Source organism: Paramisgurnus dabryanus, chromosome 10 (genome assembly GCF_030506205.2).
Source record: "Paramisgurnus dabryanus chromosome 10, PD_genome_1.1, whole genome shotgun sequence".
Classification (NCBI taxonomy): Eukaryota; Metazoa; Chordata; class Actinopteri; order Cypriniformes; family Cobitidae; genus Paramisgurnus; species Paramisgurnus dabryanus.
The window spans coordinates 24,366,424-24,393,833 of NC_133346.1; the positions used below are offsets into that span (position 1 = coordinate 24,366,424).

The 27,410-nt window shown below is 37.7% G+C and overlaps 1 protein-coding gene across 1 annotated transcript in view; it reads left to right on the top strand.

The window, feature by feature from the left end:
- LOC135779494 (uncharacterized) overlaps positions 1-20,821 on the top strand; it is a 45,607-nt gene extending 24,786 nt beyond the window's left edge. Inside the window, exons 28-42 of the mRNA XM_065290212.1 lie at positions 93-222; positions 301-491; positions 742-928; positions 1,291-1,506; positions 1,761-1,944; positions 2,031-2,232; positions 10,078-10,242; positions 10,368-10,571; positions 15,046-15,595; positions 17,166-17,291; positions 17,583-17,690; positions 18,831-19,064; positions 19,400-19,745; positions 19,822-19,936; positions 20,597-20,821. Of these exons, the coding sequence (XP_065146284.1) occupies positions 93-222; positions 301-491; positions 742-928; positions 1,291-1,506; positions 1,761-1,944; positions 2,031-2,232; positions 10,078-10,242; positions 10,368-10,571; positions 15,046-15,595; positions 17,166-17,291; positions 17,583-17,690; positions 18,831-19,064; positions 19,400-19,745; positions 19,822-19,936; positions 20,597-20,635 (2,997 nt within the window). The 3' untranslated portion in view covers positions 20,636-20,821. The remainder of the gene's footprint in view (positions 1-92; positions 223-300; positions 492-741; positions 929-1,290; positions 1,507-1,760; positions 1,945-2,030; positions 2,233-10,077; positions 10,243-10,367; positions 10,572-15,045; positions 15,596-17,165; positions 17,292-17,582; positions 17,691-18,830; positions 19,065-19,399; positions 19,746-19,821; positions 19,937-20,596) is intronic.
- The last annotated feature ends 6,589 nt before the right edge of the window (positions 20,822-27,410 follow it).

Consider the following 27,410-nt stretch of genomic DNA (forward strand, 5'->3'; position numbering starts at 1 on the left):
TTAAAAAGAATGGTTGTGGTGAACCTATATTTGTGATCTTGTTTATACTGCGGCGATGAACAATCAGACCATGTTTCTCTGCTTCTGTTTAGAACTGCAAGGTGACTCCACTGAGGTGTGGGGTGTTCCAGTGGCCATGTGCATCTAAAAGTCAATGTATAGCCCAAATTTGGAGGTGTGATGGCATAAAAGACTGTGAAGATGGAAGTGATGAATCTGGATGTGAGTAAATGTCTGGATGTGAACTCCTGTTGGTACTTGTTGAATATAAATGTAAGGGTATATGGTGCTTTTTTATAGGTGGTCAAGTGAAATGCCCAACACATTTGTTTCGTTGTGGAAATGGAAAATGTGTGGACCCAGACTTGGTGTGCAACAGGGTACCTGACTGTGCGGACGGTTCTGATGAGGGTGTGGGGTGTCTGAAGAGCGACTGCTCCAGTATCAACCCGTCATGTCAACACTATTGCATCAATACTCCACATGGACCGGTCAGCCATTTCCTTATTTTACAATAATATTTAATATGGGTTTAATATAGCATTGACAGTGTTCAAAATTCTGTGGCTCTTAATGCATTTATTATTCCTGTACAATACCATTATTTAACATTTCATTTTTATTTCTTACTAAAAATACAAATACCAACTTTCCAATGGCTCTGCCCCTATTATACAGCTTGTCTACTACTATAATAATTAATTTGAAAGCTACATTTTTAAAGCTTCTCTCTTGTTACAGAGATGTGGCTGTAAGACTGGCTTCCGTCGTCAGTCTGATGGTTTAACCTGCGCTGACATAGATGAATGTAAAGAGATTCAGCCTGCTGTCTGCAGTCATAACTGTCTCAATACTCTGGGCTCCTACCTGTGTCAGTGCCATCCAGAATATATACTAGAATCAGATGGTCGGAGCTGCAAGGCCACAGGTATCAGACTATGTCAGTTTGGACTATAGAATTGAATTATGGGTTTATCCACTGTATTTTATACAAGTCACTACTACCTACCCGTGTAATGTTGAGACAATGTTCGTAAAACTACATCTTCTCTGACTGCATACTGGTTGAACAACTTTCATGCACAAAAGCCTGTTTTTTAGTTTTTCTTTAATTTATACGCATGGTGTTATTGTATCTAAAAAGAATAGTAAAATTACTTACATTTACTCATCCTAAAATCAGTCGTTTTCCAATCAGTATTCATTCAACATGTACATATCTTTTTACAAATTTTCTATGAGGAAAACTTTATGTAGGGTTTCTTATTTGAATCTATGCTTTATATTCAGAGGAGCCCAGTCTTCTGGTCTCTGAGCAATACGAGCTGTTGTATTTTGGACTGCGGAGCTTCAGTATTCAAGCTCTCATCACACCAGGACGTAAGCCTATCTTCTCTCTGGACTACGACTGGAGTGAAAAGAAGGTTTACTGGGTCAGTCTGGAAGAGGAGAGCATCAAATATGCTTTCCATGGAGAAAAGAACAACATAGGCACAATTGTTAAAGGTAAAGACTACATAAACCGTTACCTAGCAAGAATACCTTAGCAGCTGATAAATTCTCAAAAACCACTGGACCTGCTTGCTGTCACTCTAACAACTTTCCAGAACACCCTAGCAACTGCTTAGCATCCTGCAGAACGTTGTAGCAACTAACTATATACCAAAAGTATGCACATTTTATAGTCTTGTTTCCAGATGTTGTTTAGCCCTAATAGAGAATTGTTTGATTTCAAAACCCAAAATGATTTGCCGCCTTAGGGGTGAAATCAGACTCCATTGCTATAGACTGGATTGGAAAGAACATTTACTGGGTCGATGGTGTTGCTGGTCAGATTCTGGCTGTGAGACTAAGCAGTAGCGTTGTAAAGCCACAAAACTATATTGTAGTTCTGGATGAAGATTTGGAACAGCCTCGTTCACTTGTGCTTCTGCCACAGAAAGGGTATGTACAATCTCCATGAGGTGGCACTATTGTGTTTTTCCTCAAAGTTTGTCTGTTTATTTCACTATATGGACGTGTGCTTGCAGGATGATGTTCTGGTCAGAAATTGGAGGTGAAGCACAGATTGAGCGTGCTAGCATGGATGGTTCAGACAGGAAGGTGGTGATCAGTCATGGTTTGAGCTGGCCTGTCAGCGTCACTGTGGATACTTTGACTGACAGACTGTATTGGACCGATGAGAACCTCAAATGTATCGGCTCTGCAACGCTGGATGGCGAAAACATGAGCGTAATTATTTTACATATTTACACGAAAATACAATTCCAGTGCTTTTGTCATAAAACTCTAGAAAGTTTCATACTTCAGATACAATAGCTTTTAGGGCCACAACAACTGTAATGATTATTTTTATAATCGATTAATCGGGAGAGGTTTTTATTAGGGGTCAAGCCCAGAATGGGCGAGACCCCTATTGGGATTGTTAGTTTTCTTATTATTATTATTATTATTATTATTATTATTAGGGGTCAAGCCCTGAAGGGGCGAAGACCCCTATTGTATTTGTTAGTTTTCCTATTATAATAATAATTATTCTGGTTCTTCTTCCGCCATTGCGGTCTATGGCAGCCCATAGAACCGTACGTAGGAAAGTTATGAAATTTGGCACACTGATAGAGGACAGTCCAATGTGTCCCCACAGCAAATTTGGAGTCTCTATCTTTAACCCTCTAGCGCCACCAACAGTCCAAAGTTGCACTTACGTTTTTGCTTATAACTTCTGATCTGTAAGTCCTAGAAACAAAATTCTTGTTTCCTCTGATTCCTTGGCTCAAGACGATTCGAATTGACCCTATGACGTCATTTTCCGTCATGGAAATTTTTCCGCCATTTTGAATTATTTGTAAAACCTACTTTTGCGAACTCGTCCTAGAGCTTTTGCCCAATTTCCACGAAAATCTGTATGTAGCATCTACAGACCCTCACGGCAAAAATTTATGGAATTCATGTCAATTCGTCCATCCGTTTCCGTAAACCGCGTCAACTATTTTTACGTAGAGCGCAAAAAACGGATTTGAGGCTGTATCTTCGCCAAACTTAAGCCTATTGACACGATACTTGGTACTTGTGATGCCAGTCAGGAACTTAGGGTGCATGCAGAGTTTCGTCACAGCGCCACCTAGTGGTCATACTTATGCTTTAAACGCCTATAACTTTGGCTCCGATTGACGTATTTTCACGGGACTTGTTTCTTTAGAGTTCTGAATATTTGCCGAGTCCAACGATACCAAACATGCCAGAATTCGCCTTACGGTTAACCCTGCGCAGCAAAATAGCACTTAAAAAACACGCGCGAATATCTCCGCGAGTGTTATTCCGATCGACTCGAAAATGCCATAGGAAGAACACTGCATTACCTTCTGAACAAAAAACTCTATTGGCGTTATATTAAAATTTTCATCAGAAATGGCCGAAAATTGCAAAAAACAAAAAATTACCTTTACATTTTGTGTTTTTTACACAAAAATGGTTATAACTTCGCAACGAAAAGAGATTTTTTCACCATATTTGATACGCTGATGTATGAGCAGAGTCTGAGGCCACACAAAAAAATTGGTATGCCTGAACCACTAGGTGGCCCTATAATTGAACATAATCTTTCATATCAAGCAAGCCCTATGGTCATACAACTATTTCTTTACTGAACTAAAGTGTATAGTCATGAAACTAGCTAGATGTAACGCAGTCATGACCTGAGGTTGCATGCACGATTCTGTCAGTGCCACCTAGGGGTTTGGAGATAGAAAATAGCTATATTTGCCTAAAACTACTGCAACAACACCTCTAAAACCATGAGTCATCATGGATTCTTCATTTCATATGGCTTGGACTATAATCACTGGTGGATGTGAATTTACTCTCTAGCAACCAATGAGAATACCTTATCAACCGTTTTTGAAAGAGCTTTGTCTTGGCATCAGAACATCGTAGAGACATGGGGATGGTCTCTTTTGACTGATTTTACTTGTTGTAACATGTTGTGACATGTTGTGTTTTATGCCACTGCAAACATCACTCATATGTCCTTCAGTGCTCTAATGTTCCATGATTGTTAATAACAGAAGGACGATTGCAGTAGACAAGAACATAGATTATTTTTGTTGATTACTTTTGCGTTTTTTTCATTTGAAATCATGAGGTTTACATAGGTTCTTTAGTATTCTTATTCAGACTCAACTTTACACCCTTCTGTGCCCTTTTCGGCTTGACCCCGGTATTGCTGCTTGCAGCTATATTTTTCTATTATTCTTCTTCTTCCGCCATTGCGTCTATGGCAGCCCATAGAACCGTACGTAGGAAAGTTATGAAATTTGGCACACTCAAAGAGGACATTCCAAATAGTCATCACACCAAATTTGGAGTGTCTGTCAAACCCGATAGCGCCACCAACAGTCCAAATTTTCACTTACATTTTTGGTTATAACTGCTGACCCATACGTCATAGAAACGCAATTCTTGTTTCTTCTGATTCCTTGGCTCATGCCGATTCGATTGCACCATATGACGTCATTTCCGTTATGCTAATTATTTCGATATTTTGAATTGTTTGTAAAACCTACTTTTTCGAACTCGTCCTAGAGCTTTTGTCCAATTTGCGTAAAGAATGGGTGTGTAGCATCTAGAGACACTCATGGCAAAAATTTATGGAATTTGTGTCGATTCGCCAATCCGTTTCCGTATACCGCGTCAACGAATTTTACGTAGAGCGCGGAAAAACGGATTTGAGGCTGTATCTTCGCCAAAGTTGAACGTATTCACACGACACTTGGTAGTTTTGATGGCAGTCATGACCTGAGGGTTCATGCCCAGTTTCGTCACAGCGCCACCTAGTGTTCACGAGAATTGAAAAATGGCTATTTTTGCTTATAACTACTGCAAACTTGAGTCTAAAATTATAAAAGTGCTATTGTTAGATTCCTTGAGGCATGCTGAGTCAAACGATACCAAAATGTTTTCGGTCGGCCATTTTGGGGGTCGGCCATTTTGAATTTTAACTTTTTTTTGTCGGAAAGTTATGAAATTTGGCACACTCAAAGAGGACATTCCAAATAGTCCCGACACCAAATTTGGAGTGTCTTTGTCAAACCCGATAGCGCCACCAACAGTCCAAATTTTCACTTGCATTTTTGGTTGTAACTGCTGACCCATACGTCATAGAAATGCAATTATTGTTTCTTCTGATTCCTTGGCTCATGCCGATTCGATTGCACCATATGACGTCATTTCCGTTATGCTAATTATTTTGATATTTTGAATTGTTTGTAAAACCTACTTTTTCGAACTCGTCCTAGAGCTTTTGTCCAATTTGCGTAAAGAATGGGTGTTTAGCATCTAGAGACACTAATGGCAAAAAGTTATGGAATTCGTGTCAATTCGCCAATCCGTTTCCGTATACCGCGTCATAACATTTTACGTAGAGCGCGAACAAACAGATTTGAGGCTGTATCTTTGCCAAAATAATTTTGATGGCAGTCATGACATGAGGGTGCGTGCACAGTTTCGTCACAGTGCCACATAGTTTTCACGAGATTTGAAAAATTGCTATTTTTGCTTATATCTAATTATAACTTGATATTAAATTTATGGATTTGAGGCTATATCTTCGCAAAAGTTTTGCACATTAATGTGTGCATTGCCAGTGGTTCAGTGGTTAGTGTAGGTTGTCTACAAATCGGAAGGTTGGTGGTTCAAACCCCAGCTCCACTTGATCAAGTCTTGAGGTGTCCACGAGTGAGACATCTAACCCCAACTGTTATATGTCATGAACTGAGGGTGCATGAAACGGGTTGTCACAGGGCCACCTAGTGGTCACGAGATTTGAAAAGTGACTGTTTTTGCTTATATAATGCAAAATTTAGTCTAAAATCATGATATTGCTATTGTTAGATTCCTTGAGGCATGCCGAGTCAAACGATACCAAAACGTTTTCGGATGCCATTTTCAATTACAAAGCATACCAACTTTTCAAACTCTTCCTGCAGCGTTTGTTTGATTGGCTTGGATTTGGTACACACAATCTAGACTCTAGACAAAAAGTCATAAAAAGATTTTGATAGACCAATCAGTTATTGTATAGCGCATCAACAAATATTATGGCGAGCATGCCGGAATGGATTTGAGGCTATATCTTTGCAAAAGTTTTGCATATTAATGTGCCTATTTCCAGTGGTTCAGTGGTTAGTGTAGGTTGTCTACAAATCGGAAGGTTGGTGGTTCAAACCCCAGCTCCACCTGACCAAGTGTTGAGGTATCATTGAGAACCCCAACTGCTCCTGATGAGCTGGATGGCTCTCGCATGGCTGACAGTGTATGAATAGGTGAATATTTCACAACTTGTAAATGTCAGGTGCATGGAATGGTTTGTCACAGGGCCACCTAGTGGTCACGAGATTTGAAAAGTGACTGTTTTTGCTTATATACTGCAAAATTGAGTCTAAAATCATGAAATTGTTAGATTCCTTGAGGCATGCCGAGTCAAACCATACCAAAACGTTTTGCCATTTTCAATTACAAAGCATACCAACTTTTCAAACTCTTCCAACAGCGTTTGTTTGATTGGCTTGGATTTGGTACACACAATCTAGACTCTAGACAAAAAGTCATAAAAAGATTTTGATAGACCAGTCAGTTATTGTATAGCGCATCAACAAATATGATGGCGAGCACGACGAAATGGATTTGAGGCTATATTTGCAAAAGTTTTGCATATTGATTTGCGTATTTCCAGTGGTTCAGTGGTTAGTGTAGGTTGTCCACAAATCGGAAGGTTGGTGGTTCAAACCCCAGCTCCACCTGACCAAGTGTTGAGGTATCTTTGAGCGAGACATCTACACCCCAACTGCTCCCGATGAGCTGGATGGCTCTCGCATGGCTGACACTGTATGAATAGGTGAATGTTTAATAACTTGTAAATGTAAATTGAGGGTGCATTGAATGTTTTGTTACAGCGCCACCTATTCATCAGCAACATTTTTTGAAAGCCCTTGTAAACTTTTCAGTGCCCCCTAGTGGTTAAGAGTTTTGAGGCTTTATCTCCAGATCGCTTTATTGTGTGTACACCAAATTTGGTGGGTGTCATCACAATCATGACCTGAGGCACCATCTATTGTTTTGGTGCAGTGCCCCCAATTGTCAAGTCATTTGAGGCTATATCTTAATATTGGTTAATCATATGTATATCAAATTTGGTGGGTGTCATCACAATCATGACCCGAGGCACCATCTATTGTCTCGGTGCAGTGCCCCCAGTGGTCAAGTCATTTGAGGCTATATCTCAACATTGCTTAATCATATGTATATCAAATTTGGTGGGTGTCATCACAATCATGACCCGAGGCACCATCTATTGTTTCGGTGCAGCGCCACCAAGTGGTCTCAAGATTTGAAAAATTGCTATTTTTGCCTTAATCTACTGAAAACTTAGATCTAAAATCAAGACAGCCATTACTGATACTTCATTTTGTGCCCTTTTTGGCTTGATCCCGCCATCGCTGCTTTGCAGCTATATTTTTATTTTTGATTTTTTGATTAATAAAATATGAAAATGTTATCTTGACATTAAGCCTTCAATAATGTTTGTGCAGATTTTAAATTGTGAAACATCTTTAAATGTTAAAATGTACAATTGCAAGAGTATGTGAACCCCTAGGAATTAATTGTTTTTGTACAGTAATTTGCCATTAAATGTGATCTGATCCTCATCTAGTTCACAACAATATGCAAACACAAGGTGCATATGCTGACAACACACATAATTCTAGTTTCTTGTGTTTTTTTCTTTTTCGTTTAAAACAACCATTAAACATTCACAGTACTGAGGAAAAAGTGGACCATTTGGGTTTAATAGCTTGTTGAACCTCCTTTGGCAGCATTTACTTCAACCAAGCGTTTTAATTTTGTTCTGAATCAGATCTGCACATCGTTCAGAAGGAATTTTTACCTGTACCCCTTTACAAAACTTGTTCAACTCAGACACATTTGTAAGATGTCTGGTGTGAACCACTCTCTTGAGGTCATTCCACAGGTTAAGGTCTGGGCTTTGACTAGGCCACTCCAAATGGCGCATTTTGTTTTAAGCCAGTCTGTTGTGGATTTACTTTGATGCTTAAGGTCATTGTCCTGCTGCATTAAGCAACTTTTTTTACTGAGCCTCAACTGGCGGACAGTCACCCTGACATTAACCTGCAGGATATTTTGTTAACTTGGGAATTCATTTTCTCCCGGATGAGTTTAGTGGGTGTTTTCAAAACCCACTATTTTCAGAAAATGCACAAGAAACTAGAATTATTTGTGTGTTGTCAGAATTATTTATTGTTGTGACCTAGATGAGGATCAGATCACATTTTATGGAAACACACTATAGAAAACCAGTTAATTTCTATGGATTCACATACTTTTTCTTGCCACTGTAAATCCACAAAACTTGAGTTGTAATCTTCAGGGATGTGCTGGTGAGGATTTTTTATCAATCTCTTGCAAACTCTCTTTTTAATCTTTAACTTTAGACCTTAATAATAATTTACATTATTTGTTATTAACTAAATAAATAAGCCATATGATATAGAAGTTATATACATGCATTTTTACAGTAATAAAAACCTGGATTTCCCCTTCACTTTAAAGCAAATGTTTGTGGTTCATTACTATTTTTATAAAAAATTAAACAAACAAATACAAACAAACTCACTTATGTGTTGCTCACGTTGAATTAAGAAGCACCTGACTTTGAGCGCAGAGTTTGTGATGTGTGAAGAAAAAGGGTCTGACTTTATAGTTGCACAGCTCATGCTGTATGAAGTGGAGGTGTGTCTGACGCTGTCTGACGGTGGTGCAGGAGTATGTAATGTCACAGACCAACTAATCGATAATAAATTAGTTGACACCGAATTTTTTAATAGATGATTATTGATTTTATAGATTAGTTGTTGCAGCCCTAATAGCTTTAAGGGTTAGTTCACCCAAAATAAAATTGTCATTTATTCATGCTTGTGATATTTTGGTTTTTAAATTTGGTTGGGTTTTAAGTTTGTCACACAGAAAAATGTGTTATTAACTACACATTTAATATCGCTTTATGTGGACTTACAAACTTACAAAAAGCAAACCAGATAAAAGAAATTCATCTACCAACATTCGTTACATAATTGCTTTACACATACTTTAACTTGAGTATAAGTAATCAAAACTTTAACTTAAAATTAAATATGTATAGTAAAATCTAGTGCAAAAAGAAAGATTCAGATATACAGTGCAAAAAATGGCATGAGGCTTTTTTCGCATATTTGTTACACTTAAATTATTCAGGTTTGTGTCTTTTATTTATTAAGGAAAAAGCCATCCAAACCAACTTGGCCCTGTGTGAAAAAGTAATTGCCCCCTAAACCTTATAACTAGTTCTGCCACCCTTGGCGGCAACAATTGTAGTCAGATTGGCCAAGAGTCTTTCACATTGCTTTAGAGGAATTTTGGCCGCTCTTCTTTGCAGAATTGTTTTAATTCATCCAAACTGGAGGGATATTGAGCATGAACGGCCTGTTTAAGGTCATGCCACAGCATCTTATGGATTTAAGTCTGATGGAGGGTCGAGGAAATTGCATAATCCATAGTGATGTGGGCAGTGTCAAAGTCCCTTTAGTGAAGTCGTGCCACTAGGCAGCCATGTCTACAATGCCTCCTGTCAGTTTATAGTCATGCAAGACTGGTAGATGGCATTCAGGTAGACCAGACTTTAGTCATGCCTGCTTGAATTGGGAAAGACGTGTTTCTACATTACATGCTAAAATCACAACAACATACTGTATTTCCAACCAACAATTAAACCTGACATCAACTGTACTTTTGTTACTTAAGCTCAAATTGTGCTTAAAAATGTAAAGGTTGTTTCGCTACTGTGCAAACAGGTTTGCAAGCACCTCACATGACTGTATAGATCCCCTCCCCCAGAAAATCATCAGTCTTTATTGAGTGATGATTGGCTTTTATTTACCCTAGATTGTTCGAAACCTGTTGTTTCATAGAAAATCATAAGTTTTTTGTATATGTATATGTATATGTATGTGATTTTAATGTTTACAGGTTCTACAACTGTCTGAGATGCCTAGTCCCTTCTCTGTAGCTGTGTTCAATGACATGGTTTATTGGTCTGACACACGTAGAAGGTCCATTCAAGGGGCATGCAAACTCACTGGCAAGAATCGTAAAGTCTTTCTTAAGAGACCTGGTCAACCATTCGGCCTCAAGGTAAGTTTACGTGCTGTATATTTTCTATAAAAATTTCCTCAGTTGACATGATGGTAGTTATCTTGTCGATCATCAATGTTATCTTGAAATGCTGTAACACAATGAATTTCCCTCTTATGGTCCAGGTCGTTCACCCACTTGTACAGCCTAATGTGAGCAACCCCTGTGAGAGGATTAAATGTTCCCACATATGTCTGCTCGCTCAAGGGCTTAAAGCTGTGTGCCGCTGTCCAGCAGGACTTCTGGTGTCTGCGGATGGACTCACCTGTGCATCGCCTGTTGATTTTTCATCTTTCCTTCTGCTGTTATCTCCTACTGTAATCACTCAGGTACTGCATGAGCAGAATAGATTGTGGAGTACTTTTCTCCTAAACTTTGCACTTTACACATAATCTTTTTATACATGCTTATATACGCAAATTAACATTTTGACTTAATTATGAGCGTATGTGACGTGGCCTGAAAGATCACAGTTCATGTCCACGTTTGTTCCCCTTGAGATTTTATGGACAGCAGACTTTCTTTTGTGTTCCAGCAACTTATTTTAAGGACTACAAAACAATAAATTGTAATACATTATGATATTGCTTTACCAGATCCTTGCATATGAGACAGCAGGTGCGCCTAGCAGGTTTCATCACGAGGACTTTTCATGTGTGTATCGTCATATATGCAATAATGCATTATAACTTACCATTAAACTTAGAAATATAGGAGAGCTAATGGTTTTTATGTGTACTCAGAAGATGCGATTCCCTGTTAACTGTGTGGTGCAGGGCTGTTAATGATGGTTTGCAAAAATAACTGGATGCATCGTGCTATGAGAGGGATTGTTCATTTGCATTAGTAAATTAAAGCCAAAAATATTCACCAAGTTGTCTACTCTAAATGTAATATCCCGGTCATTATAAATAATGTATTTTTATGATATATTTTTAATTTCTAGAAATATTGAATACAGAATATGAAAAATAATGCAGCATCCAAAAAATTCGACATTTTGTTGATTTTGCGCTCTTCCGGGATCGGGAACAATTGGAGGGACTGACTTGCAGCCGACATCTAACTCCAGATTGTAAAATCAGTAATTTGTTTCTGGTAAACCCTCAATTACACTAATAGATGTGACCATTCAGTGCATTAGATATGCTGTCTTCGCTGCGGAGTCTGGCACAAATATGGCGGGGGGCATGGCGGAAGTGACGTCTTTGGTACACATGAATATACTTTTGTATGGCTCCACAGCGCGAGCATTTGGGGAGGTGTTTATACACAGACTGGGTGCTGGCGTGATGAAACTTCATGCTCTGCTAGATTTGCCTGGAACTCGTGCTGCTTGGGTTGTGGAGCCGTGCGCAAAACTTTTGACCTGCACACCGGCAAGCGAAATGGGGTCTTGCGCACGTTGACGTCATTTCTGCCGCGCGCACACTCGCGATCGTTTGGACGCATTGAGTATAGCTACACTGAAGTTGGCAGTTTGATAACTGCAAGTTAATTCTTCAGTTTAATCTTTGTGTGCTAAAAAGGCACATGCGTTCCTGTAGAGATAGCAATACAGTGTTTCCCACAGGATTTTGAGAGACTTGTGGCGGCGATGACGTCACACTCTAATTAGCATATATGTGACGTCATCACGTGTTTGCGTTTGATCCGGTTTAATCGAGTGTTGGCACCTGAAATATGTTTCACTTCTACTCTTTGATCTGTCACGTTATATTGCATTTTAACACAACTGATTGCTATTATTTACATATTATCAGTTCTGTTGTCAGACATAAAATGAGCAGACTATAGCCCTATTCGGATGGGATTAGATTTACGGTTGTAGATGGCGTAATGTAATTTTACCACAGGAGGCGCAGCAGGTCACCTCTCTCGTCGTCATGTGCACGTTGCTTCTTGATATCAACATGACACAGACGAGAAAAACTCGAAACACTGTGTTTAATTTCAGTTTGGGGAGAACGTCAGTTTCAGGAACAGTTCTGTGCCTCTGAGAAGTGAATTTGACTTTTTAAAGTTTGTGTCGTGTTATTCAGGAACTGACTTGCCACTGACTTGTTTTTTCGCCTAGAATACAAGTAAATGCTTAAGCGCTTTTATATTTGAAAGAAACCCGCAAAATAACAGGAAATTACGAAACGTACGTGTATGTTTACAGCTGGTATATAAGACGGTACAGCTGGGTACCATACATTTACATTGATGAGAAGAGCAACAGCAGTAAGACTTTAATGTCTTGTTATGAGCCCCTTTTTATTTAAATGCAAGTTTTATTGTCGCGTATAGCGCAGACAATTGGGTGCAAATTCAGAAATATGAGAGAATACACAGTAACTGATACACAAAGTTACTACAAAACACGTCCGCAGGCATATCGCATTATAGAGAGGGAGAGAACGGGTGTGTGTGGGAAACACTAATGCTAACCTTTCGTCAAGTCATCGCCGTCTTCTCTGTCAGTAAAATCTGTGACTGTTGACGTTTACGCGAAAAAAAGTATACGGAGGAACGGACATTGAAACACCGCCACCTTTTCACGCTCATGAGAGAGAGAGAGAGAGAGAGAGAGAGAGAGAGAGAGAGAGAGAGAGAGAGAGGGCGCGCTGCATGCAACATAGAAAGGGAGGGCGCGCTGGGTGCTTGCAACAATGAATTAAGACGTTTTTAAACAGTAAAATGTAAATGGGGATCATGAAAAATCTATTTGTGGCGGCCAGCGCTGATTCTGTGGCGGTGCGCCACGAATAAATCAACGTATGGGAAACACTGCAATACACACTTTCCTTTTTTGCCAAGTAAATGAAAAGCATGTCATCAATGTCTTCCCTCTTGCTGTATTAAAATATAGCTTTCCTCAGAGATGGTCCCAATAATATGCTTAAAGTCAGTCAAATTCAGTTTGTGCATGATTAGATATAACAGTTTTGTGAATACTGTATCCTAAATTGTGGATAATTAAGCTATCATATCTAGCGGAGCATTTTCTTTTAAAGATCGGATGGGGGACCCATAGATACCGTCGCCTTGGGCCCCTTATTTGCTACATCCTCAACTGTGGGTAACATACTTATGCCGCAATAGTTAGCCTGTCTGGAACCAAGCCGATTTAAACCATATCTCTGTGTAACCCTTGCATTACATGTAAACAGCCCCTACACTAATAGGATTTTGTTTCTCTCTCCCTATCTCGTTCTCGACCCCGAGGACAACGAGACAAACAAGCCCATTTCCAGTAAATGTGAAGGTCGGCACACCTCTGATCTACTGGCTGTTCTTCAACGTGATACCCAGCTGATGCCTGACCAACGACCACCGGCAGAACCCGCTTAATCTGCTTATCCGTTTACATGTATATCTCCCAAGGGTTTTTCCCTCCTAGGACTTTTCCTCTGGCTAAAAGTGAGCAGGTTTTTCTCCTAGGGGGTTTTTCAACCCGGGGGGTCAGCCGTCATTGGCTTAACTTAACACCCTCCTCTATACATTATATCAGTGTTTCTCAACTCCGTTGCTGGAGGCCCCCACTGCTCTGCACATTTTGTATGTCTCTCTAATCTGCCGGCCTCAGTTCAGTTCATGGAGATCTCTGCTAATGAGCTGATGATTTGAATCAGGTGTGTTAAATAAGGGAGACATACAAAATGCGCAGAGCAGTGGGCCTCCAGGAATAATGTTGAGAACCACTGCGTTATATTAATGCGCTCGCTTATGTTGATTCATAGCTGCAGCAAATTTTGCTGCTTATGCTATCTGTACACAGTAAGCGTGCATCATAATCTAAATTGCGGAGGATAAGTCCTTCTTTTGCATATTTCTACCGTTAAATTACAATCGTATTGTTAAGTGTTGTACCTTTATTAATCGTTTAATGTTTTTAGTAAATTAAAACAGTCAAACATACATGTTTAGACACTGATGTTACAACAGGACATATCAAGCTATCTCTTCTAACAAAGCAATAGTGAAACGCAGTAACTTAAAGTAAAATGTCTTACTTGCCGTGTCATTTTCGTCAGATCCAATATCAGTGGTGCTTTTAATCACAGTCTCTCTGCAAATCCAGCATTGACTTGCTTCTTTACAAGTGAATCCGCACAGTACACAAGGTAATCAAACACTCCCCACGCAAGCTGGAACTCTTCAAAAACGACCTTTTTTCACACATTCCTAATGTTATTTTCCGAGCCTCCGAATTAAAGTATTCAGCTTCTGTGTTGTTCCCACGCGGTTCTTCCACAACCCTAGTCTTCGTTACCATGGTTACTCTATCATAACAGATCACCAGATCAACTTGCAGGATGTTCATTTAAGTATGATGACCTCTTATATAACAATTATCAAGTTAAAATTGAGTTTTTGATTCACCACTCCTTTAAGCTTATTTGACACTAATCAATGTTTATATGTGAATAGGAGCCTAAATTAAATTTGTTCATCATATAAAGTGATCATGTCTCTTTAGAAGACTTAAAGCATGCAATAAATTAGGTTGAAATGTGTCAAATATCTGCAATCAGCAGATTTAATCCTGACAACCCTGTTTGTAGGTAATGTATTCCTTAAATGACACCCCAATACATAAATCTCCCTTCTAGCAAGTTAATGATTTGAATTGTGTTTGAGACATCTAAAATGTGTGGCTTTAGTGGTCGCCAAGACCAGAATTGAGAATGACTGTCCTAAATGACCATTTACCAGATTAAATCTGCATTTGGGGACCAGAACAAAATATTACAAAGATATTAAAAAGCAGTTCTCCACCAATAGCCATGCTAACTTTATTGAATTTCTCTTGCACAGATCTTCACTAGAAGCCTGCAAGGACAGACTGGATTAAAAGAGTGGCCAGAGCACCGCGCTTTGGCTCTTCCTAGTGTGAATGAAGCTTCCAACTTCGACCTGTCCCTCAGAGATCTCACGGTGTTCCTCGCCGATGCTGGACAGGGCTCTGTAGCCCAACTGAAACTAACCAGCTCTGGCATCAAACCAGCAGGGCACATACTACAGCTTAAAGGAGACTTGATGACTGCTCTTGCCGTGGACTGGGTCTCTTCTAACCTCTATTGGAGCAGCGTTGGGAGTCCTCAGCTTTATGTTACGTCTCCCAGAGGAAAATACACTTCGCTGGTTCTGCAAGTTAAACTTCAGGGGGCCATCTCAATTGCTCTGCACCCACCCACTGGCAGGCTGTGCTTTACTGCAGTGGGCCAGAAGGGACCTGAGCCTTTACCCCAGGTGGACTGCGCACACATGGATGGGGGCAATCGCACACTGCTGTGGAGCAAATCAAAGATGCCCATTTCGCTTGCATTTTCAGAAATGGGAACAACGCTGTATTGGGCCGATATTGGTTTGTTATCACTAAAGAAAAATTAAATGACACAAGGCACTTTTTTTATGAATGGCTAATAAATTGTTTGATTGAATAGGTTCCAATTGATAATTGAAGATCTCAGATGCAAAACCCTGAAAAAAAAAATGAAAAAAATCAGCATTTCTGAATGGCCTAAGGGCAGGATTTAGCAGTTTTATAGTGAAAGTATATGAAAAAGTAATACATAATATAATATATAATATATATAATATATAATGCATAATTTGGTGGCTTTTGCATCTGAACTCTTTAGTAGTAAAACTCTTTTAAACTCTTTTAGAACTCTTATTTATTATTATTATTATTATTATTATTATTATTATTATTATTATTATTTAGCAGCAGCAGCATCATTATCATCTTTTAATATTTATTTATAGTAAATAACAGAATTGCACAAATCAGGACTTTACACTTTGCTTGACCTTTGGTAATTGGGTTGTCAAAGGTTGCAGAAAAAAGTTAATATTCTAAGGGTGGGTTGCACCAACAAGGATTAAATTAAGCAGAGTTTAGAGCTAATCTAGGGTTTGTTGATCTCAGTTTAATTTTAATTCGAGTTGTGTTGCACCACTAAAATTTAAACACAGATTAACAAATCTTAGATTAAAACTTTAAACTGTATTAAACCCGTCATCTGCGATTTATTTTGTCCGCCATGTTGAATTTTTCGGTGTAATTAAACAGCAACAATGTTGACATTGTCATTCAAAAAGGAAATAAACAGTTTATGCAAGCAAATGTAATGTGATTTTTATATTATAAATCACCTACATACACCGGTAGGCTAATCTAAAGGTCTGATTCAAATAAAAACATTTGACAATCTTTTAAAACAATTGTATTGATTAACATATCAGGAAATATTGTGACAGGAAATATCGCAAAGCTCAGATATTGTGATATAATGAACAAGATTGGTCAACGCATTTGTCATTAAGCGCCACCGTGTGTCCGTTCATTCACTGTCTTTCGTCTGACTGGAGCGCGCGTGACAGAGGAGAAGCACATATGAGCATCGGTAACTTTTTGAGCTGCCAAACTCACTTTGTTGAGACGTTATAATAAACGCATCTTTGAATAGCGCCACCATGCTCGCGATATGTGTTTCTAATCATTTAGCCAGACATTTAATTATAAAAAAAACATATTTAAACCTCCTCATATGCAAGTTTAAAGTTAATCCCTCACTTAGATTTAAAACAGAGTTTAAAGTAATGGAGCAACAGGATTAAAGATAATCTAGATTTACTGTAAGATTTAAACCTGGATCAAAATGACAGTTTAAATTTAAACCTGTTTATTTTTAAACAGGTTTAAACTTTGGTGCAACGGAATTATTAAATAAGCTTTGATTTAAACCAGATTTTGGCCTAATCCTTGTTGGTGCAACCCACCCTAAGAGATCCATGTGTTGCTTGCACCCTATTCATTAAAAGTGTCATTCAAGCTTTCTGTAATTAACATACATTTGTTAAAATAATCATGAAACTAGCAAATATTTCTTAACCAACAGATCACTAATAATTTTCTTTTGATTTACCAGGTGCCGGATCGATTAGCTCTATAGGTATTGATGGCTCTAATTATAAGGAATATAGCACCGGACCTGCTTTCATTGTGTCTTTTGCCTATATTGAGAACACCTTTTTCTGGGCCACTCTGCACAATGGTAATATTTGTACACACAAACAATATTTGTAATATTGAGAAATATTTCTCAAATGTAATTTTTCCTAGTTGCCAACAGATGGCATTGTGTAGTCAGTTTACACGATTGTCTTTCAGTCGGGCTTAAGCCCTTTAAAATATTCTTAAAACACTACTGTAAGTCCCAAAAAAGTCTTGACATGTTTATACTTCTTACTATATAGTTTCTTAATATTTTAAAGTGTTACAAACTTGTTTTATAACATGTGATTTTGATGGACAATTAAAAGCTTATGATTGCTTCTTGAAACAGGTACAGTTAAAGTGTGGTACACTGATGGCTTCCAACCCAAGCAAATGTGGTTTGAGGTGAAGACAAACATAGTAGAGTTGAAGGCTTACAGCAAGTCCAGTCAGAAAGGTACTTGGCTGTTTCTTTTGTAAGTCTGTCCCTCTTTCTTTGCTCTGTGAAGAGTGATGTGAGGTGTTTTGAGGGGCCACAAAAACACACAAGCCACTTAAGGGGTTCTCTATTTACCCCTTTTCACATACAGTAATACTTTCTCTAAACAACCTGTTCGGTGACTTGCTCACTCCAGAAGTATAAACTACACTTACTGGATACTCACTTGCAGCTTTTAAGCATTGCTGTGATCAGAATGATAACAACTGTACTATTCTTACTTTTTTAGTAGTGACCTGCACTATGTGATACTGCACTCTTTCTTAAAATGTAGTAAGGCATCCAGGTATTCTGTGCTATACAGTGTACAACTGGGCAAACTGCATAAAACATTCTATTCCACAAAGCGATATGATTGACTTCACCTTGCATTTCCAGTGTGTGAAAGATAACACTGCAGGTTGCAGTTATGTTTTTTATTTGCCGTTTGTTTTGGACTGATTACAAATCCTAAAATGACTTCCATTAACAGTAATTGGAGGATATTCATAATAGGGTTATGTGGCACTGTAATATACGGTCATTAATAATATTTTAACCTCAGAGTCAGGGTCTCTTACATTTTTGCATACACTGCAAAAAAATTAATTTTTTACACATTGTGTGTCATGCCATTTAACACATTATTTCATGTCAAAATAAACGAATTAAAAACAGTGATGGAGTACTTTTAGCGGTAATGAGCATGTAACAAAGTATTATTTTTAAATCAAGTAACGCAGTTACAATTACTGAAATTTAAATGAGTTGGTTACACGCGTTACTCTATTTTGTGAAAAATGAACACTTGCAGACAAGACATTTCTGATCTAATGTCGCAGGACTTGTTTTCCCTTTCATTTATTTTAACATGAAATAACGTGTTAAATGGCATGACACGCACAATGTGTAAAAAATTAACACATCATTTTTTACAGTGTACATTTAAAATAAATTTCAGTATGAAAGTTTTTGTGAATCATGATTTGTAAGTTAAAACATCTGTGTACACATTTTACGAACAAATGTGCGTACGCATGCTTTGAGAATGAGACCCAATGATTTTTGTCTAGTTGTCCTTTTAAAATCTGTAAAACATTTTTGCACCCTTTACCCCAGGGACCAATGTCTGTTCTAAAAACAATGGAGGCTGCAGTCACTTGTGTCTGCCATATCCAGGTGGGCGCTCCTGTCGTTGTGCGCAGGACTATCTCTCTGTGAACGAGACTAAATGTGTGTCTAACCTTGAGTGCCCCACCGGCAGTAAAGCATGCAGGGACGGCCTAAAGTGCATCCATGCTGCCCGGTTCTGTGACCAGGTCCCAGACTGCGAAGACGGTTCGGATGAGGACTGTAAGTGATACTTTGTTTTTGTTGTTGGATTTGTGCTGATTTTTTGAACAGGTTTTATTGGCTCTGGTACATAGAAGGGGTACATTTTCCTAATATAATAGTTGTTTGTAAATTCATTATAAATTTATTTTTTTACATTGCAAGTAGTGCTTACCTTTGCAAACATGCTTTCTGATTGGCTGTTAGTATGCTGAAGATTTTGTGAGTGGTTGCTAGAGTGTTGCTTAATACAAAGCAATGCTTTTGAGCTCTTTGGATTTATGTATTTCTAACCGGTTATAAAGGTTTACCTTTAACACTTAAAATAGCAAAATCATTTTGCCTCTTATTGACAGGTGTGTCTGCAAAAACCAAACCAGATTTCAAATCCAAACCAGGGCCCAATGCACCTCCACAGTCCCCATTCAACCGTCCTCCACTCGGCTCAACTGCCGAACTTTTCCCACCTCAAAACGTTGATGATGCAGTGCAGAATCTTGACAGTCAGTTCTGTGATGCAGAGCGATGCAACAATCATGGAAAATGTGTAACGGTGAAGGGAGGAGGGCTGGTGTGCGAATGTGAGGAGGGGTACAGTGGAGACCTCTGTCAGAATGCTGGCTCCAGCCGGACTGCTCTTGCACTGACCCTCACTTTCCTTTTTGGGGGTGCCCTGATAGCGGCTGTAATCGTGAAAAAAAGGTTTTTAAATTTCTGTCATTTAATTGATGCTGATTGCTTAAACCACATACTAACATCTTCCTAAATATCATTGCAGAAGGATGCAAGCAGCTGGACAAGATGGTACTGAAAAAGAAACGCTTGTGACTGACAAGGAAGAAAGCACAACTTTCTCGCAGAACTTTGCTAATGAGCTGTATAATCCAGAAGAGGTACAAGACAAAAATTTTATTTAAACCAAATAAATTTTTACGTTTGTCTAAAATTTTATGAGACTTAATGGTGCTCTAAGCGAATCTGTGTGACGTCACTTGTTGATGTTCGAAGTGTTGTCAAACAAAACGGAGCATAGCTAACTCCTCCCCCTCACTCCCATGCTCTCTGAACGAGTCATGAACGTGCCCAAGTCCCACTCCCAAATCCTTCTTGTCGTTTATTGACTGGAACACGTTATGTTTCCTGGTGGTAGGTTTGACTACTTTGTTTTTGTTTCAGCTTGCGGAGCATGGGCTGTCTATAGAGACTGCGTTTTTAACAGTGTGTTCAGGGGACAGGCAGCTAGCAGATAGTGAGGAGATGTTTACTGTATGAAACAAAGAATGTATGGCCTAAAACGTGTGTATTCGCTTGGAGCACCTTTAAGAAACCTAAACTGAGATGCATGCTGTTTTTTTCCATGTATTAAAAGTAAAATGAGACTGAGGTTCCAAACATTTCTGATCATTGTAATCTTGTTATAGATTGCTGTTCTTGAGCTCTTGTATTTTTAGAACTTACTAGTGTCAATTTCATTTTTGTATTCCTTTTTTTCTTATTCATTTGTAAATCAATATCTTAATTTAAGTCAATCTATGTTTTTATCTTTTCCATAGGTTCAGATTAGCCCAGCTGTCACCACACCTGTCGTCTAATTTTTCATTCTTAATAAAGGATTAGCAATCAAAAAATGCTGTGATTTACTTCTCAAAAAAAAAAACATTGTAATAAGCAATAAACAAATAAAAAGTAATAAAATTTTAGTAAACTATTGTAAGAGTGTACCATTTTAAAAATAAGAGCTTGTCACATTTTCTAATGCAGATGCTTACTGAATTAAACGTAACCCACATTATTCTGCTGTTTGTCAGGTCCTTATTTCTAATTTGTATTATAGATCGCATAGTTACAGATTTTGTTTCACAAAAAAGCACGTTTTGGTACAGGCATGAAATCTAACGATTTAATTGAAAGACTGCGTGCATAACATGGTAATCCTGTGGCTTTTGGTTATGCACACATCTAAATGCTAGGTTTACCATGTCTAAAAATATGATTGGATATGCATGTTTTAAGAGTGAAGTGGCATTCCTGCGAAACTTGATGTTGCCAGTACAGAAAGAACAAACTAGTGGCTTTGAAACGCTATTAAAGTAGCTATTAAAATGAGTTGTTATAGAAATTACGCTCTTATGAAATGTATTTAAATATTTTATAATTTTTTGATTATCTTTTACAACTGTTTCAATTGTATTTTAGGTTTTTTAACACCTCCAAGCTTTGAACTAGAGCTATTTATTGCTTGGTTATCTTCTTGTACGTTGATGACTTGGTCTTTCTCTTTTAGCAAGAATAATGTCAGTCTGCTTCTGTACACAAAACAAGTCTTGTTTGGCTATGCAAAACCAGGCCCACAGTACAATCCTTTGAGTAAAGCACCGCCCACACCCTACTAGGCTGAAACATGAGCCAGTGTGTGAACTAAAGGAAGTGCCTCCTTGTAAGAATTAGGAGAACAGGGTGATCCATGCTGTGAAAAGCATTTTAGATGTCATATTTTGTGAATACCCTAATTTGATCAATATTAAACTGCAAGGGTTAAAATAAAATCTTTTTATATACTGTTCTTTCATTATATGTTAATGTCTTTTTCACTGTGAAGATTTCTGTGGAGTTCTATAGGCACACACTCATTGTTTCAACAGATACAACCTTCGACATGACTCAACAATGATTCATTTACAAGGTCATCACTACTGAACACCTACTGCAAAAGACATATGCTTATTTTTTGTACATTTTGTGTTTCTTTTTTATAGGAGATGGCATAAATAAGACTAAAGTTTTGTGATTAGTCTCTCTGTAATTTAATGTTTTATTTTTATTGTACTTGTAAGGTGTCATTAAAGGGTGTCATGACTTGGTGGAAAATATCTCCCTTGGTATGTGATTAAAATAATAATACCATGGTTTATTTTAACCATTAGAGAGTATGTGAGCTGTCAAATACTTTTCATACAGAACATCTTTTTGTGCGACATGAAAAAGCTAAATTGTCACCATCCGAATCGTAAAGAATCATTCAAAGTAGGCTAATATTATTTGATAAGCGCCTCGACTTAAAGGTAGACGGCTGCAGTGAGGAGAGGAGGGAAAAAGAGCTTGTAAGTACTGTTTAGTAGGAGGACACTTTCCCAGTCTCGCAGTCCCGTCGACCACAAACGTCAGCAGAGTATGGGAAGCCGATCTCCTCAAAAGAAGGACGAAACTGCGCCACTCGATTGATCCGCGCTGCGCGGACCAATTATACGCGCGGCCCAATGGACAGAGCCGCGCGACTGTCTGGATAGCGCAGAGATGAGTTGTTTACTTGCGCCACCCGATGGATAGCGCTGCGCTGACCAGTTACTATGGGAAGCCGATCTCCTCAAAAGAAGGACGAAACTGCGCCACTCGATTGATCCGCGCTGCGCGGACCAATTATACGCGCGGCCCAATGGACAGAGCCGCGCGACTGTCTGGATAGCGCAGAGATGAGTTGTTTACTTGCGCCACCCGATGGATAGCGCTGCGCTGACCAGTTACTATGGAAAGCCAAAGTAGTCATAAACGCCTGGTCGGGCGTCTGATTGCATACTGACACGTCAAAAGCGTGCGATTTGGCAGCAAAACGCGCGTCCTCGACGCGTGCTTTGTCCTATTAACGCGCGTTCTTAACGTGCGCTCTTGACTCACGGCAAACGCGCGTTAAAAGCGCGCGATTTGCAAGAGAAAACGCGCGTCCTATACGCGTGTTTTGTACCAATAACGCACGTTATTGACGTGCGCTCTTGGGGTCACGAAAACGCGCGTTTTTGACGTGCGTTTATCATAACAGAACTGGGCGTCAAATGCATGCGTTTTCTGTGGAATACAGCGCACGTTATTCACGTGTCAACAGGCGAAAAGAACATGCGCTGTCAGAAAGTCTATTTCACAGACTAGGAACTAAAGTTCATTTAATGTTTCCTGGAGGGACTATTACTAGTGTTACCTGCAGATGAAGACCGTTGTCCGTTTATGCTTTTACTATGTTTTCTGTAATGTTTTCATGTAATATAAATCCAAACAATGTTGTATGCAATTTTATATTGTGCATGCTTGCTGTTTTTAAAGTTTATAATGTTTTTGGTGCTCCGTTTGATGCGGGTATTACTCAGAATATTAGTGTATTTACCATACTCTAAGTATGAGTAGAGACATTTCTGTTAAATATATTTGTGTGTATATATTTGCTAATAAATTATATAGGTGCAATTAAGACTGCACGATTACAGGAAAAATTATGATCACGATTGTTTTGCTCAAACTTTTGATCACGATTAAAAATACGATCATTCTTTTAGTGAAGAACTTCTATTTACTTCAGTATTTTTATTACACTTTACAGCCATTTATATAATATTATAAACATTTTATAGGCCTATATTATAAAATATTTTATTGTTTTGTAATATCCACAGCTCCCATTCTCTTAGAGCTTTTTAAAACATTTAAAATAATTCCGCAAAATTCCGCATAGATTTTGCAAAAGAAATCCGCAGAAATAACAAAAATAACTCCTTACACAGATTCCTAACAGCTGTATGACTATTGCAGCAATTAAAGCAGTTCAGTTTTAACTGTCAAAATTATAAATATCTTTTGTTTATTTTAGAGCCTTTTTTGTTTGTTAAATTAAGGTTTTTGATAATGACCAAGCGGATAGCGGCCGACAGCTAACATCATGTTGACAATAAGGTCTATATAATATATATATTTTCAGCATATAACAATGTTAGTTTAAATCTTTATTATCAACACACTATTTTTTAAAAAGCGGAGGGGGGCTGCTCTGTTGCTCGCAGTTGCGGCGGGGTGCAGAAAAATAATGAATCAAAACAAAACGAAATAAACATGAAACGAAATAAACATGCAGGTTGCCTTACCTTACACATTCGCTATGCATCAATTAAAATTCAAGGCTTTACACCGCATTTTTTACATGACTACCGAAAGAAGTCTTTTATAGATTATGCACAGTATTTAAGGTTTTTATTCAGTTCTTCATATTCCCCGATGCGCTGAAGGTCCTGCTGCTGGCGGAGACGCTAAACACCGTTGCAACAGGTGCATTGTAAATGTGCGTGGACTCGTGCGATAGGTTAAACGTCTTTCTTTTATAATTTATCAATGTCTCAACGTTTCTTTTAATTAAATTATTATATATAAAGGTGGAGAAGCCTAAAAAATCCAGAGGCCTGGCCGCATATCAACTGTGATGTTAAAATTGGTCCGAAACCCGACCCAATGGGCGTTAAAAGGCTGAAATGCAGGGCTCTAATATATATTTATATCAAATTAAAATTAAAATAAAATAAAAACAAAACATTTTTGAATAAAAAATGCCTATGATATGCCTTTTATGTGGCAATATTTTTTTTAAACCCCTTGCTGCTCAAGGTGCTTATTGGACACATATCCTTGGCTACCTTACATGATACGCGATCCGTTATTGTTGTCTGTGTCGTGGATGGTCGGGGATTTTTTATGGCTACGGCTTGTGTCTTCAGCTTTTGAAACTCTTGATATTTCACGTTTGGACGGAACAAGAACACAGTTTGCAGTCTCGTGACGTACCTGATCAACATCACTTTCCTCAAATCCGAAATGTCCAAACAATGGAGTAAGCCTATACCCTTTTTGGGAATTAAACATACATATTTCTGCACTTTCTTCTTGTTGCTCTGCCATTATGTTCGAATGACTGTAAATCTCGTGATGCTAACGTATTTCTACCTTAATACAGGCTGCACTTAACACTCCGTTTACTCTGACTCCGCCCATAACAAACACTTTGCTTGATTCTAGACGTGTGTTTTGTGCTTGGTCTTTGCACATTAATTGCGACGATTGTCATTAATTAATCGTGGGGCACGCATATCGTTATCATGATAAAAATACGATTAATCGTGCAGCCCTAGGTGCAATGCTATTTTATTATGGTCAGTCCATAAACCTAAATTGAAATATGTAAATAGTGAATATTTTGTAACTCTTTTGTAGACCATTTCAGATGCATATATTGGATTGAAATAAACCTCTCTTTGTGAAGATTCTCTGGTCCATATTTCACTGCCTAAACCAGCAGTAATTTAAACGTAGTTAGGTTTATTACATGCTCTTTTCTTAGTATTTTCCTGGGTTACCGCATCTGATCTGCTTGCGACTATAACTTAATTAAATCTGTCAATTACATAACAGAGCAAGGACAGAGACGAACATGCTCATAAACAGGAAATAATAGCCTATATGAAATTTTTGAATAAATGTAAGAATACATTTCCTCTAAATATAATTTTTCTTATATAAAGTTTTGAGAGATAATAATGTTTTTTTCACTGTTATTGCTTATTTAGACTTGTTAGTACGGTAAACAGCGTGTTTGACGCATTTACCTCAGAGTTTATTTCAATAATATTGCTGTTTTTCCGGTAATAATAATACAATTAGCATGTCAATCCTGCTTCCTTGTATGTTTATTCATTTCATTATTCTGTTATGAGTTATTTGTAGATATTTATTGCTATGAGACATTGCCGTTATATACTCTCGTCTAATATTCAGATATGCGGAACATTACAATAACAATAACTGTAAAAATACAGTTCCTTTAAAAATAATTTTTGTCAAAGTTTTAAGAAATAATAATGCTGTGAGGATATTTATTGGCATATTGCAGTTAAATACTCTCGTCTATAATATGGAAATCACAAAATATAATGTTGTATACTGCATAGTTATCTAATTTTTATTTATGATATATGTGGAGAAAAATAAACCATTGCAAAGCTTCTTATTTGATCCATTCATGTCCTGACCACCAGGCTAGAGATTTAAACATCCTTAATCAACACTAATAAATCCACAGTCTATCAAATAGTCTATCCGCTTGACGGATCCGACCGCATATACTGTAATAAACAGGCGTTCCGCGGCTTTTTACATCAAAGGTAGACAGGCTATGCCATTTGGGGAGGTAAATACATCCTGATTGTGGAGTAAATGAAGACATTATGGCAAATATATTATAAAATGGGGTGCACGAACTTTTTAAATCTGGGACCCACCTAGACTATACCCTATATAATCTATAAGTTTTATAAATAGGAATATAAAGAGAAAACACATTTATTTCGTTGTTGTATTTCTTGTCATATTTAGTTTATTTGCAAAAAATCATAATTGTTGACTTCCCTAATTATGATTATTAATGCTATTCGACATTACAACGAAGTTTTTTAATGTTTTATAACTTTGAGGAACCTCATGCGCTACCATATTCTTCATAAAGATTCAAAAGAAACTGCTCCACTTGTAGTCTACAAATGTCAACAAATTTTTTCGCATTAAAACTAATCAAAGCTAAAATCTAAAGCCATAGATTTTATATAAAGCTATAATCAAAATTTAACATACAGCTATAAACAAAAACATCTCCTTCCAAATATTTCTGTGTAATATATATTTTTATTGAGTTTTTTTTTAAACAAGCATTCGTTAAATTGAAATTACTTTTATAATGAATTAAAGTGTCTTAAAGATGTTATTGGTAAAAATTAGAATGTTAGAATGTTTGAATGTCAAGAAAAATCACGGGAAAGACCAAATTACGAATAACCCAATTCGGATGACAATTTCTCGTGGGGATGTAAGGAATTTTCATCATTTACTGGAGTCAGTGATTTTATTGATGTTTTTTGACAAACACCAAGGTCGTGTGGTATAATTGCCGTTCAAATCTACATATCTACATTTATAAAAGAGGATCAATATAGACTACAAAAGTGATTGTGCTCATCTGTTGTCCACTTAGATCCCTGAAAAGCACCGTATATCATGGTCACGCGCTTCGCGTTTATTCTACATTAGTGAAGCGTTTTAAATTATTTGTGTGCATTTTAAACATTGACACTTTTATAACTTAAATTATAAGTAATGAGAAGTTCCATTATTGCTCCGCTACACCCTTACGAAAGATAACCATGGTTTTATTGTGGTAAAAGTGTAGTACCCATGTTTTTTTTTTGGTGTATTGATTATTATCAGCAAACCGTATTTTACTACACTAGCCATGGTTTATCTATGGTTTTTGAAAACCATGGTTATTTTGTAGTTACTATGGTTTTACTACAGTAACCATAGTTTTTGTTTTAGTTTTAACTGTAGTAACATTGGTTAATTGTCGTAAGGGCAGTGAGTGGGAGCCGATATTAATAAACAGAAGAACATCATGAAACGTTTAAAATGTTCATTAGCACCAGAAATTTGAATTGTAATCAATTATACATATTCCACACACATAATCAAGTGGTCATGTGAATGATCATGTAATTAACCACACGTACAGCG